Genomic DNA, 18,810 nt, shown 5'->3' on the forward strand with positions numbered 1-18,810 from the left:
TTTTGAGAAAAAATGAGGCCAAGTAACGGAGTACTGGCTATGAAGTAACTTTATGATTGTCCAAATGCCTGGAAGATGAACAATTCCATCTACAGTCTTTACAGTCATAAGCTTTTTCAGAATGTGAAGTGCAATAATATCATATGATTTACTAGTAATGATAGAAAGAGTATCCTCTACTGATAGTATCTTACTGATCTCAAAAGGAAAATCTCTTGTTCAGCTTTACAACCTCTGATTTTTTGGTTAATAATCTATTTCATCCAGTGTGTCTAAGACACTGTATTAACAGTGTCCAGCATTCCTGTTAATAAGAGAAACTTGTACAATTTTTTTTCTTGTTTCTTCATAAGAAAAAAATTGTTCCTTTGCTTGTGCCTACACCTTCATGATTCTGTTATGAATCTGTGTTGTGTGGGCAGCTCCACTCCTACAGATGCTGAAGTACACACATTAAGAAGAGAATAACCCATTAATTTTTAAGTGTATCCTCTCCATTGTGAAACACAAGAGGGTGTTGAATAATTGCCTTTCTTACTTACTGTTTGGGGAGTAAATCCTAGTCTGCAGATGTCTTGTTACATAGATTTTGCACAAAAGACTCTCACAGGTTATGGGAGAAGACAGCCAGCCATATCAGCCAGGTGTTGGTGCAGTGGGGTAATGCAATCCTTAAATTCAGTGTAATGCCATGGTTTACAGAACATGACTTCTCTGGGCAGGACTTTGGATTTTTCTCCTTCAGAGAATTCTTGCCACACTGAAGCTCTGTGTTGAGTGATGCACAAGCCAAAAAAGCCTCCTGGCTGTCCATAGCTCTCCTTTCCCATTCAGGAGTAATCACTTTTACTAGATGTGTTCCCAAATGTTTGGGTTCTTTTTTGCTGAACCCACGTTCTGAGATGCTTTCCTTTTAATCCTTCCAAAAAATAATGCCTATTTAGGAAAAAAAAGGAAGTTCTCTAAGAAGAGAACAATTTCTTCTAAAAGCAACAGAGGAGCACCATTAGTTCTCCAACATTGTTGTGCATCTCTGTGAGGAAGCAGGAAATCACAGTTGTTTTTTTTTACAGAGGCCTGATGGGTTGTGATTTGCTTGTTTATACAATAGCACTTCTATGGAGTTTAAAAGCAAAACTTCTATTTTTTTATTCCTCCATACTTCAAGCACTGGGCATGGTGTGTACCTTGTCCATTCTCCAGAAAGTTGGGTGAAATGGAATTTGTTAAGTTGATGTCTTGAAGCATCCATTAAAATGACATTTCTGTCTTTCTCATCCCTTGATGTAAGTGTGACATAATCCTGCCTCCAAATGTCCTTACTCTGACTGTTCTCTCTTTGGACCAGCTGTGCTTAAAATTTGTGAGCACCAGAAACATACTGCACAGAAAGCAAAGAGTACAAACACTGCAGTGCTTGGATTTTCAAAATCAGTTTGTGCGTTTTTTACAGGTTGGAGATCTTCAGAGAAGTTACACAGCGGCTCAGAAGTCTGAAGAAGCATTTCCAGGCCATGTTGATACACAGCAGCTCATGAAACAGTTAAAGGAGCACTTTGCTGTGCTCTGATGAGCAAATTTTTTTTATTATGTAAGAAGCTAGCCAGAGCAAATGTCCCATACACATTTTGAGAACACCAGCTCAAAGTAGACTAACTATACTTTATGCATTCCTGTGGCAAAGCTTGTGTTACTTTGAGTAGCAAGAAAAGATTGAGTTTCAATTTCTTATCATCTTAAAAGATAACACTTATTCAAATGCAGCTAGAAAACTTTGCAGCTATGTACACAAGAGATTACAGAAAATAGGTCTTTTTCTGACTTTTATGCAGAAAAAAATTGGTTTTAAACATTCTTGTGTGATAATCTGTGAAGAAACAGAGTAAAAATACTTCCTAACTAGTTTTCAAGTTGGCTTTTGATAGTATACTTTCTAACTGAATGTTAGGTTTTAAAATTAAAATACTTAAAAAGAATTTTAAATACATATGTAAAGCAACATTTCTTATATTCCTTGTACTGTATGAGTTAAATAAATTCAGTTTGTATGGTTTGTCTCATTTGTGTATGTAATTACATTCTTATTGCCATGAAAATCTGGGTTGATAGTCTTAACATTTTGAGAGACTCCACAGAACTGGTACAAAATCACATAAATACATGTGTTCCTCTCTGCCCAGGAGGGAGTTTATTCTGGATCTCAGTGAGGGAGAAGGGCATTTAGAAGCTTGCAGAATTAAGAACTAATAGTTGAGAACAAGGCATTGATGGGGTGATTACAAGTGCTACCACATAAGCACTATTGCTAAATAAATATTTGGATCAATCTAACTACAGGAACACTACTACTAACAACAAATGAAGACTTTCTGTCAAACTTTGTGTTTTAGCTAAAAGGAATACATTTGCATGAATTCCAAACCTGACCTTTTTAAAAGACCTTTAAAAATGTTGGATGTTAAAGCAGTCTGCAATGGCACATCCTGAAACAGACCTTTGAAATCTTTTCATGTTTCTCTGATATCTCAGGGGAATATTTTAGCTTAAGGGGCAACCCTAAGCATGCTTCTGTATCTTATGTCTTTTTTTTTAGTACTTGTTATTTCTCCACCCTCATCTTCAACCGTTGTAGATGGTGAAGGTGGATGCTGGGGAGCTTAGAGAAGTGTGCCCACGGGTTCCCCCACAAAGCATTCTGTTGGGGACAGAAGCACTCATTAATTGCTGTCACATGGTGTGAAGTGCAAAAGCATTATTGGCTGAAAATATGCAGCATCTTTTATGGAATTTTATTTTGTCCATTTTCATTTTATATTATGGGAAGTTCATCACAATCTGTTTAAAAGGGAATCTTAGTTACCAGTAATTCTCATTAGTTAATATTTTACTGGCTGCCAAAATGCAAGAATTTAGAGGAAGGTTCCATCCTTTGATCTGCAGTATTTATGTCTTTCCAGCTGTCATTACTAAACTTAGAGAGGCAATAGAAAAGAAAATTGTCTTAGCAGTTTAAACACAACTGTTGAGAACTTTTGAATGTCATATTATTAACTTGAAGTAATTTTCAAACTGCATAGTAAATAAAAATATTTCTATATGAACTGGAACAGAAGTGAGTAATGTGACTCCAGTTTTTAATCCATTGTGGCTGCTTGATAGTTCCTCATATGTGCTTATAAGATGCCACTTACTGTGTTCACTGTTCAGGTTCATGATCTGAGTTACTCTCTTCTAGCAAGCAGTGCCCCTTTACAATATGGATCCAAATTCATTATTCTTATTGGGGGATGTATGAAGATCAAAAGGGAAGAGGATTATGTATGTTAAGGAATCCTTCACACAATATGCTTGTGCAAATCAGATGTTAAAAAAAACTTCACCTTCTCCGCCCCCCCACCAAAAAAAAAAATACAAAGGTCTAAACAAGGATTAAAACCTTTTAAACTCCCTACTCTGCAGCTTCTGCAAGCCATTCCAAATTTATCTTAGGTGTTGTATTTTGATTGCCCTAAAAGGCAGCAGCAATTTGCTTTGTTGATCTTTCGTGCCCCAAAGCGACGGTCTGACAGTATATTTTTCACAATTAGCGCGGTACAAATGAAATCAAACGTGGTAATGGGTACAGCAGCACAGTGCAACAACAGATGAATCAGCAGGCCGTTCGTGCTGGAAGATTCTTTCGGTTTCATTGTGTTAATTCGGTGTGAGCCGCAGCAAACAGCTGGACCGGCAGCCCTGGGGCAAAGCGCCCGCGGTCGCTGGGGTTGGCAGCGCTCAGCTCCGCGCTCCGGAGAGAGCCCTGCTCGGCCCTGCAGCACGGTCCTGGGAGCACAGTGACCTTTTAGCATTGCGAACAGCACTTCTGGAACACAGAAACCATTTTTCCTCCAACCTGGAACACAGCTCCATGGATGTCTGGCCGGCATTTACAAAGCCTCTTCAGAATAAAGAATGGAATACCGTTTGAAAAACCCGCTTTTTTTTTAATCTACAGTGCTAATAGCTCCACAGCAAAGCTGCCTGGAGGGAAGCTCGAAGCAGATGTGTGTGGGGTCTTGAGGTTTCTGTGACCCTGCAGGAACGGTCTGTACAGTTTATGGCTGTTGCCATCAGTTTTATCCTTCATGACCATCCTTCTTGATTGGGTCTTTCTAATGGATGAATCCAATTAAAAGGTGATAATGTAGGGTTGGGTTATTAAAGGAGTTTGATTCTTCTGCTGGGTGTTATAGCCACAGCTGTTATAGCCACAAAACTGTGGCTGAAATGAATCACAATTCGCAGTTAAGGGTTGTGGAGGATTTTGGCTGCAAAAAGCAGCTTCAGAAGTTGTACAGGAGAGAGACAGTTTGCCATTAGGTGCCAGTTCAGTCAGTGTATGACTGGATAATTATCCAATTTTGTTACTGCTCTTGCTGGTCGGTTTTTTCTTTGATTGCTTCCTGTCTTTGAAGACTAGAGGGAGAGATTTTTTTGGGTCATTCAGGCTTATCTCTGGTATGACATAAGTCAAGGTTTTTAAGCCGGCAGCTTCTTCTAGTGAAATTATTTTGTACTTAAGTAGCCATTACCTGCTGAAGCAGCATCAGGTTTTGTGAAAGATTTTGTATTTAGTAGCTCTCACTACCTACCACATGTTTCTCTTCTTTCTGATGGATGCTTTCAAGCTCATTAATTTCTTTCCAGGTTTAACACACCCTCAATCAGTGGGTACTCAGAGTGGGTCACAGATTAGTACTGAACTGTTATCTCGCCATCACGGGGGACAAGAGAGCACGTGGTGAGTGTAGAATGCAAAATGCTCCTTTCTCTGCAAATGAAAACAAAATTAAGTTTCTCTTTGTGCCTTAGAAGATGAATAAAGCAAAAGCTAAGAAAATTTGATATTGAAGTCATTTACAGACTTGTATCTCCAGTCACTCTCCAGTAGCATTTGAATTCCTGTGCTGGTAAGATGGTGTTACTAGTTTCCCTGAATAGCAGAGTTTTTAGAGTTAATAAGTGCTCAGAAACTGCATATACTCAGAAGCATCTGTAAACAGGTTAAATCTGGAAGATATGCCATGAAAGCAATTTTTGCTGCAAAATTATCAAGTACACATCCCCTGAATTATGCTGGCTAACTGAAGGAGCTGTGCAGGTACTAAATGTACTTTCATTCTGTTGATTACTTACACCAATTGCTTAGTGCACAGCCTTCTCCTTGTGTTTAGTTTACTAAAAGGTCATAAAGATTTAGTTGAATAATATTTCCTATTTAGATTCTAAATCTGAATAAAATATGTAAAAAACAAAACAAGTCAATGAGTTCATTGTAAAAAACTCTTCCCAACACAGAGTGCATTTTGTTAATTGTGTATAAGAGTATGTAAACCCATACAAATGTGGGAGTTTCGCCCATTTCCTGCTTGCTTTTTGACAGGTATTTCCAGTGAAACCAATTATAGTGTGACAAAGATTAGTCTTGAAGCCATTAGAAATGAGACACAAGAAGAAACAGCAGGATGCAAACCTTGCTCAGCACTATGGAAAGGGCAAAGTCATTAAGAGCCAGGAAGCTTGGTTCCAGCAAGTAGACCACCCCAACTGTTTCATCTCATTTTCAGCTTATTCAGTTTACATAACCATAAAGTAATTGCCAAGATTCTACATTTTAGCTTTGGTATAATTTTATACTACTATCATTTCCATATTTTTCTAAGTCTTTACACTTTAATAATACCAAGCACCTTTAAAGGTATTACACATATTAACTAATTATCCTTTCCAGCAATAAATTAGGTCATGGTAACCAAGGGTCATCCATCAAGAGACTGGACTAATGGTATTTGAGAAACCACCCAAAAGCCAATTTAAAAGCAGCCCTGGACTATTTTTATTCCTGTGAATTGCCATAAACCAACAGTTCAAGGTTTAGATAAAGCCACAGTGTTGTAAAGTATATGGTCACTGACTGTCTTTTTAATTGGTAGAACAAAACAGATGCACATATCTGTCCTAGTTTTTAAGGGTGTAATTTTTAGTTCTTCCAGAGATACTGATGGGGGAGGCCCAGTAGAAAAACTTTGAAAGCCCCTGACTTCTGCTTGCAGTCCTGCAATGTCTGATGGATAGGCTCAACATGCTGTCTATTAAGCATCGATTTATTAAGGTATTCAATGGTAGCTACTTGAATGAATGTGAGATTTGAAATTCAATATAAATCCTGGGAAGGTAGACTAATAAGCAGACAACCACACTTATCAAAAATCTCAGTAGTTCAGACATGGCTGTCATTATTGGATACGTGGAAGACATTCACAAATAGCCTGTGTCTTTAAGTAAGGGACTTACTGTAGACAGTGAAGGAAATAATTCTCCAAGAGTACCTTAGACCCCAGTCTAACAGGACACTTGGAAGGGTGGGTGGAATGGGAGATCCTGTTTTGCAGGGGTATATGTCTATTAGCAAAAATAATTAATATAATAGCAAATAAAATGTGGCTACTTATAAATGACTGATACTCTTTACACTTTTCAGCCACACCCCTGACAGTCTTTATAATTTTTATTAGCCAATGTGTATGCATTTATTAAACATGAACTTTTAAGCAATTACAAGTGAAGTTCGCAAATTTTCAAACCACTGGCATTATGTATGTTACAAGTCTCATACAGTCTACCAGAATACAACATCCTCTTAAGGGAAAAAAATTAGACATACTCAGCCATCTCAGAAAGTGACTCTAATTAAGCTGAAGCTTCAGATGCTCCAATGCCTTTAAAATGAAAAAAAAAATCACTACTGGGATAGACACCCTTCCAATTAGATCAAAACTTAAAATTATTGGAAAAAAGCCTAAGTAAAGACAGGTGATTCTGAAGGGAAAAGAGAGTTGTTTCTTGGGGTTGCCTATGGCTCATGTCACATCATCACCTGTAACTTCATATCATGTTATCTTGGTGAGAACTACTGTGCTGCAACATAAGCCAATGACACATTGTAAAGTAAGAGAAGCTGTAAGCAAAATCCCCTCAGGCTAAATATCTGTCATTTCTGGGAAAACATGGTAATTCAGGCACAAATCTCTCGAATGAGAAAGAATAAGAGGAAGCTGGAAAAGTGTTACTTAGATTGGAAACAATATTTTCATTTAATACTAAAAGGCACCTTTGGGCCTCTTGGAGTTTATCCCATAGCAACATAGACAACTTTGTCAAGATTAGGTTCTGTTCCAACTCAATATCATTTATAACAGTGTGCAAACAGACAAACTTTACCCATGCAGGTCTGTTCAAGCACCCTGAGGAAAAACAAACACTCTTGTAATGTGGGAAAGACGTACATACTATAAATAAATTCTCCTTTCTCCTCTGGAAGTCCCACTTTAGTTCAGGTTCAGAGCAGCACAGCAGGTAGTTTGACAGGCTTCAAATAGTTTGTGGTGTACCACAAATCTATTTGTCTTTAACGGATCCTCAGAGTGCCATGCTCCTGGGAGCTGTGCCATCCTCATCTTTGTGACCATGGATATTTGCATGTCAGTGCTAGACATGGTCATAACATTTTTCTGTCCCTTCAGGAGTTCATATCACCAGATGTGGTGGATATAACAATTCTGTTTTAACAGTAGCAAAGGAGCTAAATACAAGAAAGATGAGGGCTTCTTTCATGCTCTTTTCTCTATGCATATCCATAGCAGGTGTCAGTGGTGTCCTTCCCATCACTTGATTATACCTGTATAGTAGAACAATTTTCTTTCATCAATCCTGATTTCAGGAGTTTGTCCTAACGTTTTCATCTCTACTTAGATGACAAAACTGCTTCCAGCAGAGAAACTATAGCTATAATAGCCCCTCATAGCTGCTGAGAAACACAAGCACTCTCAGGCGGAGTGCATCCTCTCCTACATGGATAAGCTTCAAGGCAGATTTTGATTAAGCCTTAAGCAGCTAAAGGTACACATGATATAAACCTCAGCAGACAGCCCAGGAACTTGTTTTAAGGCTTGTCTTACCCTTGAAGTAAAGTCATTAAGAGATGTGGGTGCCCCAATGCTTGGCATATCTCCCAAAAGCTTGGAGGCTGCCACTTCCCTCGGCTGGCACACTGCTGCCACTGAGGAAAGGAGAGAGCTGTCCCCCTCTCCTGGGAGTTACAGTCCAGCTGTGTGGCAGATAGTGTAAGAAAATCTTTCAGTTTCTGGCGTAATACTTGCATTTGAGTTTTCGTTAAAACTAATTTAATACTAATTTGAGCTTTCTTTAAAACTGACTTGAAAATGGGAACCATTCTTGTCTCTGTGAAATCCATCCTTGAACCAGACATGATCTGAGATGCCAAGTAACCTGGGAATTGCTAATGAATGGTAAGTGTGGTTTCTCTTCTTTTCTCAGATTTTATGACCTAGTTTCATTTTTTCTCTTGGGATGTTTTCATCCTCCCTTGCTGCACTTGCACTCTCTGTGACTTCATGTTCTGTTTTCAGGCAATTTGGTCAATATGACTCTGAAATATTCTCTTCCTCTTCCAGCTACTGAAAGCCTGGCTTTTCCCAAAGAAATGTTCTCCTCAGACAGGCTTCACCTCCATCCGCTCAAGCTGTCACCATGCCAAGGCCAGCTTTACAACACAGCTACCAATAACTCTGGAAGTTGTTCAGATTTGCCATTTACTTGAAGAGAAAAGAGAACAATCTATTTTGTCTGGGCTTGTCATCTGGAGGCTTTGGGTTTGTCCTATGGATACATTTGAAAAGCAAATTAATTTTCATTTATTTGATCATGCTGATTAACAGGAATTTCATCATTTTTCAGCCTGATAACCTGTATTTAATCTGATGTCCTTTTCCTGTGTTCTGGAGGTTGAGAAGACCACACTGTAAACATGAGGAGCGTTAACTTCTGTCTGTCTCATCTGCCTCCTGTTCTAACACACTGGAAACTCCAGAACACTGAAAATGTCTGCAGTTTCTAAAATCTATAATGAGGATAGAGATTGCTTAGAGTAATCTTCCCTGAGTTCACAGCAGCCCTGTCAAATCACCCCTGCTAAGCATGAGACCTGCTACCTGGGCACCTTCCAGCCCCATCTCCTCCACAGTGCAGGCTCACTGCAGCAGAGCAGCTGCCCAGCCAGGAACCCCCCACAACCTGTATGAGACACTGGGGCTTCAACCTGAGGTTCAGATTTACAGCCATGGGGCAATAAATTCCGTATTATTGGTATGTATGACTTACACAGGGCTTCTTCCATGCCATTCCACTTTCTGGTTGACAGCTCTCATGTCTCCTTACATTGTGGCATATTGTCTCTGTGGTTGTATCCTTTTTGTCACCCTCCTCCCTAGTGTTGGACTGTCCAAAAGGAACAGGAGCTAAAACACGGGTACAGGGTGGAGTTCAGTGTAGCAGCCTTTGAACATGCTAATGGGATGTGCAACGGGGCTCCTGTGAGCTGAGTGATGCAATCACAGCCACTGAACTGCCAGGGCAGGAAGGCTCATCCAAACTGCCTGATGCTTCTCCAGAGGTGGCACAAATACTGCTGAGGGTCAGTGGGGATTCCTGAACCTTGCAGAGCTGTGTGAGGCTCCCCTAACAAGTTTTAGTCGTATTTGATAAAGAATATCGGGGAACAATCACAGGTTGGGATCACAGAATTTGGTCTAGTCATCAGAATAGAGACCTAGAAAGGGGAGGACGGACATCTGAGGCCCAGCTAGTGCTCCCAGCTTCAGCACATGGTGCTTTTCTATGTCTCCATTTCCATACATGTAGAATAAGGCTAATGAAATTGTTGCTGCTATTATAATAAATGGTTATTATAAATGAATGCATTTTCTGTCAGCTGACCCCATTTTTCAAGGCTTCCACCCAGTGACCACTGATGTTTTCCCATGAATAGTCCTCCCTAAGCAATGGTGAGAGGCAGTGTGCAGGGGGGTGACAGGACAGAATTCCTGAAGGATTTTGTCTTTGATTTCCCTCAGTAACACACACAAGCACTGAGAATAAAATCTGTGCATGGAGCTGGAGTGCTGCAGGCACACTGAGCTCTCAGAGCTTCTCCTCCTCTTGGACAAAGGCAACATCTTCCCTCGCCTGCCGTCACCTCCCATTAATGTCAGCAAAGTTCACTTGCTGCAGCTTTTGGAAGTGCAAAACTAATGTGCTCTTGAGGAGGGAAATGAGGCCATTTATTTGTTTAATAAGATAATGCTAACAGCGCAAATAGCAAGTCGGGGTTCAGAAAATAGCATTTATTTTTGAATTGTGCAGGAGGTCCTCTTCATTTTATTTATTCACAGGGCCTGAATCAACAGCTGCCCAGACAAAGATATTTAACAAGAGCAAACACAAAGGAGGTTGTTCACCCTGGGCTCCAGATACAAATAGAGAAGAAAGAAGAAAATGTCAAATCTGCATAACCCTGTATGGCTCCCTGGTGGGTATGAAAATACCTCTTTTGAATACCATCTTGTAATTCCAAAAAGTTGAGGTAACCTTTTCTTATTTTCAGCAAATATTTCCCTTCTAATCTTAATGTCATGTTTCACTTGCTCAAACTACAATCAAATCCCGAACCCATACCTCATTCTGTTGTTCAGATCTTACATCCATTCTATTTATTCAAAAAACATAAATGTTTTCTTGTAATATCTTTATTAGAAAATACAGAAAATATAGGCTATTGTTCACTCTGAAAATATTTAGTGCAGGATGGCAAAATAGCTGCTGGTGGAGTCAGAAAACTTCTAAGTGATTATGAATGCCTGATAAAGTAAATAAGATTGTGAAACAAATATAGGAAAAGAGCATACTGCCCCAGAGGGAAAATGTGCTCCCTGGGTAACTTCTGCCTTCATAGGGATACAAGACTTTGTAAAAAAACAAAATAGTTTTGTGTCAAACAAATTATTCATATGGCCGTTACTTGGCACAAACTTCTCTTCATACTCTTCCACGTACACACAGAGAAAAGAGTTGGCTGTTCACCAGATTATGAAGAATATCAGAATATTCATTAAATCTTCAGAGAACTTTGGCTGCAGCTCAGTTAGATAAAGAGAGTGTATCGCCTCTGGAAGGAGAGGCAGGTAACCAGAGAGGGACTACAAGGTTATTGTGAGATTATATCTTGAAGGTATCTTCCAACCTTGATGGTTTTGTGATTCATATAATCCATTTTATGGGCAGGTTTTGCAGCATATATAACCCTCAAGTCAATAGAAGTCTGCAGAACAAGAGGTAACAAAAAATTTCCTGTGAAAATGATAGTGGTTTGAGAAAGGGAACTGTTTATTTAGTGCAGCTATAACTTATGGTCAGAAAACAGAAAACCCCTTGTGAGAACTGGAATTTCATCCATCAGCAGCTGGAGTCCTGACAACTTTTCTAGTGCTATATGAATAGCAAATCGCCTGTTGTCACCATCTGGATCTCAATTCCTGGAGGAAGCCTGCTGGCCCCAGGAGAAGGTGGGCATTCATCATGATCATCTTCTCCCTGACACTCCCTGGGCCCCTCACAGACCAATGCTGGAGACAACTTCCATGCACCTCCTGCTGAATACAGTCAGAACAAGCTCTGGAACAGCTTAAATAGCAGCAACATGAGAAGGAAGCAACATAATTTGACAGGGGGATTTAAAATAGAACAGGTTCTTCCTACCTGCCTCTTTATCAAGAAAGCCCACTACTTTCTGGGGAAGTGTTTTAAATGCAGAAATTCATTGCTTCTTTGAAACGTGATCTGATAATAAACAAATTTTGGAAGAAGGAAGAAAAGCTCCCAGTTAAAGTGTAGAACCAAAAATAGCATTCTCTGCCTTCAGGATCTCACTGCTGCTCCCTGTGTGATGCAGTGAGCAGATGCAGAAGGTAGCAAGCACAGAATACCTTCATCTGGGCCAGGGCAGTGGTGCAAGCAAAGGTTGAGATGTGTTTTTTCACAGAAGGATTGCCACTGCCCGATAAGGAACACAGTCATAGGATACCACAGGTACAGTGCAACTTGATTCAATTGCCCATGAGAGACAAAACAAGGCTGGAAGGTGGGAAAAGGAAATATCTGCCATTTGCAAACCCAAGCAGTGCCGGGGAAAGGAGGGCAAGTCACGTTCTCCTGCATTCACAGGGCTCAGATTATCTTCTCATTATGCTTCCCAAAATACTGCTTCCCACAGCACTCTGCAGTGCAGCCTACAAAAGTGGAAGTAATCTGGGCTGCACAGTTGACTTCAGCTCTGATAGAACACTTGGTTGTGTTATGTGCAACGCTCATGTTATTGTCAGTGTGCCAGTAAATGTCATTGCTTTTTCTGGGAATATACCATGTCAGAAAATCATTTGGGGTAGGATTTTAATTTTCCATTGGATTCAGCAGCAGCTGAATGCTTTCCTCGACACGTGTTAGCCGATCAGACAAGTCCATCCTTCTGCTTCCCATCAGCACACGGCATAACAGCTTCCAGTCTCAGCAGCTGCAGCTCCCCCATCCATGAGTTAAATCAGCATTTGTGTTATGGCATTTTTTTTGCCCCTACTGTGCAGCACTACAATTTTTCAGGTTTCAACAACAGTGACAGGAATCCTCAGCATCCAGTCACAGCATTGCACTGGGAAATGTCTTTTTGGCAACTCCAGGTTTCAGGATGATGAGTTTTACAGTCCGGTCCCATGGAGTTAGAGGTGCTGGGTCAGTACCCCACTGAGCAAATCTGAAGACCCCACTGGACCAGACTCCAACCAACTCCAGGACAGACAGACACATGGTCCCAGCTACAGAAGCTAAAACTTGAAAAACCAACCCAGCCTCCTGCCTCACTTACCTGTTGGAATGTCCTCTGGGGAAAATTCCCTGGTATTACATAATTTTTAAACACATCACATTTCAAAGTCTCAGCTCTTTGCTCATAAAACCAACAAGGCATAGTTCCTTCACCTACATGGAGTTGTGAAATGAATAATAAATGGATTTGAGTTCATTATCTGAGAGGAGCTATAGAAGTGTGACTTATTTTTAATAATGCATAAGTAATAATTTATTTAACATTTCTCTGTATTCCCCATCAGGTTCCTGAACCTGACTGCAATTTCCTGCTCTATCTGCAAGTTCTCTTATGAAAGCTGACAATAAGCTTCAAACTTTTTTGTGGATTTTTTTTTAGGGTAGTGAGATACCGTGTCACAGTCATTAAAGTCGTGGCACCTGTGCTGTTAAAAAATAGGATATCAAGTTTACATGGAACAGGATATGACAAGAAATTAAAAGGATTGAACAATCACTTTGTAAACACCATTTGTTCAACCCAGTAACTAGAATTAGTCTTATTTCTCCACAGTGAGTTTATGCTGTCATGTGGCACATTTGTTTCAAGCTATGGAGTCTGGATAGAGTAAAATAGACAATTCAAACACTGAATGCTGTGTGCTGCTCTTTCTGCAGAATCAACCTGTGTTTCAGAATGACACAAAAATACAACAAATGTTTATTTAGATGCCATTCAACTATACGAAAGGAAAATATTTTTTTCCAGGGATGAAGAAATAAGTAACAATGTGTCCTCTCTATAATCTGCATTGCAGGGATACATATCTGAAGTGAAGCAGGCAAATATTCAGAGGCTGAGGCTGGTGCAAGCTGGTGGGCTTTGCCAAGTCAAGCACACAAAGTCCTGAGTCAGCCTCGCCTCCAAAATCAAGCAACTGTAAATAGAAAGCTGTTTGGATCGGTGATATTCTGGGTAATCTGGAGATTTCTGTCTTCTGTTACAGCAAGAAGCATCCTGGAGATTTGGTTTCAAATGAAATCCGAGCTTGTTCTCCCATGTTGTTGAAATCCGAGCTTGTTCTCCCATTGATGGCAAGTGGCAGCCCCTGGGGAACACCAGGATCCCATTGGGTTTGAGGGAACTATGGCTTGCTGTTCCTGACACAAGCACAGGAGAGACTGGTGGCCACCTAGGCTTTAAATCCAGGTGAGGAGAGGCATGGGTGCCATTTCTTGGTTTAGCCTCCCTCAAGAAGTGGTATTTGTATCTCCACACACTAGGGGTGTTTATATCTCCATGACTTTTGCTTGGCAGCGCTCACAATAGCTAAGAAGCTGCAGCTTTTAAGGGAAGCAGTACCAGAGTCCAAGAAAGAAGCAGCTAAAAGAGGTTTCTGTTACTGGGAGGCACGTATTCAAACTGCTGTTTGCAGGAAGGATCTCACAATCCTCTGTCAAAGACTTTGAAGCAGACAGACACCTTACCTGGGCTTCAGCCTCCCCATTAATGCTCTGGTTTAACAGGGAAAAGGAGAGGAGGATAAAGGAGCACAGCCAAACTTCATGAGATTATTCAAATTGGTGTGAGAAGCTGTTCAAAGGAGTCACTTACTGAGGTTGATGTAATAATGCGACAGGAGCTGTTAAGAAAATGATTGTGTTACAAATATATTCTGTGAAAGGATAATGCTTAGAAAATATTTTCTAAGCAAGACTTTGAAGCTTATAAATTGTTTACAGCGCAATAGCAGTGCTGGAAATAGGAAAAGCAAACCACTGACTGAAGCACTGAAGGTTGCACTGGAAGTCATTGGAAAATCATTTTTATCTATTTAGTAGTAGGAGGAAAGCAATGGACAGTGTTCCGTGTAGCTTTCGACTGGGGAGGAATTTTTCTTCTGCTGGGCTCAGGGAAAGCATCATTTCTGTAATTAAATCTCCAGGTTAGACATGTGGGCATGCTGCTTCTGCCTTTTATCCTCTCCCCTAAAAGGACTGCAACCACCTTTTTCTGTTTCTGTGCTCTTTCTTGCCTTTATCCGTAACAGGGACTTCTTACACAGCTCAGGAAGCACCAAGCTGTATTAGTCAAGGGTAGAGCCTTTCACGCCTGGCTCCTGAGTAGCAACCTAATGACAAATTTTAAAAAATGATAATAATAATAATAAAAAAGAGAAATAGCCTAGGAAAAAAGAAAAAGAAAAAAGAAAATAGCAGCTGTTGCCTTCAGAGTATTTTTCTTCCATGTAAGTGTAATCAGAGCTGCAACACTGTTCCCTGTTCCCGGGCAGTCTCCAGACGCCGGTAACTGAACCCAGGCGTATAACTGTGCCCTGGGTTCTGCCAGGGATGGCAGAGGACTAAGCAAGGGTCAGAAGTTTACGGGAGGCTGTGGCTGTGCTGCCACGTGGAGCGGAGCATGTTCCCGAGCACACTCGGCGCTCCAGGCGCTCCAAAGGTCGCGGAGCCGCCGGGCTGAGCCCGGCCCGCGGCAGCGGCGGAGCGGGAGCGGCGCCGGGAACGGAGCGCGAAAGCAGCGAGCCCAGATGGGGCTTCCAGGGGATACGGGAAGGGAAAGGGAAACGGGAGGTGGCATCGGGAAGGGAGAGTGGGAAAGGGGCTAGCAGCGAGCCCAGATGAGGCTTCTAGGGGAAACAGGGGCTGGGAGACGGGAGGACACGGAGGTGATAATGGCAGGGGAGCATCACGGGCTGGATGGAGAGGTGACTGGTCTCACACAGGCAGATGTTGTGCTTGGCAGGGCCGAGCAGGAGGCTTGATAGGTCTCCCAAGACTGGGAGAAGGTCAGTAGCGCAGAGATTGTCCTACTGACAATATTTCTTGTGTAATTGCTTCCTGTCTGCAGTCATTTTGGAAAGGAATAAAGAGGGTATGACGCAGGGAAGCAAGCTGCACAGTAGCTGCTGTACCATGAGAAGGGAATCACTGTTCTTGGCTGCTTTTGGGTCCAGAGAGAAACACCCCACAGCAAAGGGAGTACCTGCTTAAATGCCAATACAAAGCCAGGCAGCTGGGCCTCGGCTGTCTGCAGCCACCCACAGGCTGTGACCTCCAGGAGGCATCTCCAGCTGTGCCAGACACTCTCTTCACACTTAACACCACTGATTGCAACGGTGAGATGAAGACAAGATGCATTTGGGAAGGCATCCCCCTCTCCTGTAAAGAGACAATACAGAAATGCCCAGTTTTATCCCACACTTGGTTTTATATTTCCTTACCTTCAAGCAAATGCAGTGCAAGCTGGAGGTGCCAGCCCACGACACCGACATCTCCCTTTCTTTGTGCTTTAAGTCTTAAGTATAAGAGACTTGCAGAGGTACCAAAGTCTTCACTATGTTGAAATGAATTTCAGTCTCATCTTTGGCTTAATTTCCTGTGGTATTAAATAAATCTTCCTACTAATACCAGAGGAGCAATGGAAGGCAGAATCTGCATTATCTGCATCAAAGAGAGGAAAAGGAAGATTAGTTATCGACCTGGTTGATCTCAGAGTTATGGTTTCATAGCTAGCAGGCTCCACCAGCCCATTATTGCCTTCAGTATGGAGGAGCCCTTGACTCAGCTGAGACTGGTACTCCCTGTGCTAGGTATGAGACAGTCCTTGTCCTCATGAGTCATCTAAGTGGATAAAACAGTTCGGAAAGACAGGGAACAAGCAGATCCCTGAGCACCAGCCCTAGACAGACTTTATTTCCCAAGGACATTTTTTTCTAATGTGGCTGGCTTTTTGTCACCTTCTGCAAGGTGACCTTGTAGACAAAAGTGCATCCACATTGTATAAAGCTATTACAAAAAAACCCTTTGAAAAGGCTGACAGCTTACTGCATGGACACCAAAAGTAGTCTTTGCAGAGCAGGACAGAACAGAAGGTAGAGTGTTAAACTCTTTCAGTTACAGATCATTAAATTTGAAGGAAAAATGAAGGGAAAAAAGACAAAACACAAACTCCAAATCCTCTTCAGCTCTGAAGGGAACTATCACTCACTGAAAACTGATCTTTTAATCTTTACTTTGTCCAAGCCCAGGAGAATAATTCTGGAGTTGCTGAAAGTGCAGAAAATACAATACAGACTCAGACAAAAGCACTGGAAGTTGGTGATAACTAATTTCACTTAGTCATTGCTATGGGCTTCCTTTGCTGAGGTAGTGTCAGCTGCACCCAGTAAAAGAACTGCTTCCATGAAAATTTCCAATTTTAATTTTTTATAAATATATAATAATATTTACAAATATAAAAAACATGATTTGTTATAAATACTCAATACTAGACTCTCCAGCATTTAGCAACAAACATCAATCTCTTATATACCACAGTCTAATACTGGTAAATGTGTTATCACCAGTTATCACTTTTGGGGCTACATATTTCAGTTTGGGGATCACTTTTGGGGCTACATATTTCAGTTTGGGATATTTAAATGATTCTCAAGTACCAGTGTGAGGCCCACTGTACAAATGCTTGTGATCAGATCAGAGATCTCAATGAAAGAAGAGAAAAAGAAAGGTCTTTGGCTTAATCACAGCAGCACCAAGTGGAGCTGCAGTGTTTGGGCTGGAGTGCAAGCCCAGGCTTTAGCACCTTCCAGCAGTGCTGCAGTGTCTCCAAGGGTAAACACAGCTGGGTGGGATCAATGGTGAAATCCCCTGAGCCAGGGACCTGTGTCCCACCCACACAGCCAAAAAAGGCCCCTGGGTCCCCCATGCTTGCAGCATTCATGGTGATACCTAGGGTAAAATATAAGATACACCATGATGAGTGCATGGTAAATCTTGGTCATTTTTAAACATCAAAACCTGAAGAATATCTGCTTTCTGACATTTTTACACCAGGTAGGTCCCTTTCTTTTTGTGACATAATTTTGAGATTTTTGCATGATTAAAACAATGAAATATCACTTTCTGTACCTTGTAATGACCTGGGGTGCAGCCTGTAGTTCACAGATCCCATGACATTGAACTCTCAGTGATCTCCTGCATGCCTCAATTTCTCTACCTGTGAAACAGAGCTGACTATTGTTGTGTCCATTTGGATATTTAATGCCTTTTAACTGAAATTACTTGAAGATTTTTCAAGCAAGCCTTACAAATATCAAATTTTTGAAAATTCAGATTAAAAAAAATTTAAAATTAAATAAAGTAAAATGAACCAAATCCTCAGCTTCCTTTTGTCAGCATGTCAAGTTTAATCATGAAGCATCAGCAGCATTTTACCATACTTACATAACAGTGTGTTTATTAATTTATCCAGCAGGCTAACTCGTGTTCCCACTGAAGAATATATAATCCTTAGCTATTATTTAGAACCTTTCATCCACAGATGTCAAAATCCGTTACAAATGCTGCAGTGCCTTTTGTCAATCCATAACTTTTATTAGCATCAGTGGAAAAAGGATTAAGCCAAATATGTTTCCTTGAAATAAATATTTATTAAGAAATTACCTCGTTTGTTCCACATGACTGTCTTTTAAACGTGAGTGTCATCGTAGCATTGACTGCTTACCCTCGGGCAGTGACTCCTGCCTGCTCTGAAGGCTCTCTCAGAGGCCAGCAGCCATCCTGGTGAGACACAGGGAGCACTGCAGGAGTGGCTGTGCCTGCTGCCCAGCTCCGCTGAGCGCAGACCTGAATTAATCACACAATTGCATTAGTGCCCTCTGAACCAGCACACTCAGCTAGTCCTCCACTGAACTCTGCTGTACTGAAAAGACCTTCAGCTGGATTATGCTTAAGCAAAAGCATTAGCATCGAGTGTAAAGCAGCCCCCTGTTCCCTCCCACACAGACTGACACTGCTGCAGAGCCTCTGCTGTGATGGCAGTGCCTGGGAATGCTGCAATATGAAATAGCTTGGGATTCATATGCCTTCTTTTAGATCTGTATCTGAGAGCCAACAGGCAGCCCACTGGCTGAGAGAACAGGTCAGTGGTGACAGCTGACCCAGCAGCATGAATCCATTCCCCCAGAGCATCATTGCTGTGCAATCACTTGGTGCTGCTATTTCTGCCCAGCAGGTGAAAATACACCTTGCAGCCTCATG

The 18,810-nt window shown here is 41.2% G+C and overlaps 1 protein-coding gene across 1 annotated transcript in view; it reads left to right on the forward strand.

The window, feature by feature from the left end:
* TTC8 (tetratricopeptide repeat domain 8) overlaps positions 1 to 2,019 on the forward strand; it is a 40,783-nt gene extending 38,764 nt beyond the window's left edge. Inside the window, exon 15 of the mRNA XM_030950238.1 lies at positions 1,454 to 2,019. Coding sequence (XP_030806098.1) covers positions 1,454 to 1,570 — 117 coding nt within the window. The 3' untranslated portion in view covers positions 1,571 to 2,019. The remainder of the gene's footprint in view (positions 1 to 1,453) is intronic.
* The last annotated feature ends 16,791 nt before the right edge of the window (positions 2,020 to 18,810 follow it).

This window comes from Camarhynchus parvulus, chromosome 5 (genome assembly GCF_901933205.1).
Source record: "Camarhynchus parvulus chromosome 5, STF_HiC, whole genome shotgun sequence".
Classification (NCBI taxonomy): Eukaryota; Metazoa; Chordata; class Aves; order Passeriformes; family Thraupidae; genus Camarhynchus; species Camarhynchus parvulus.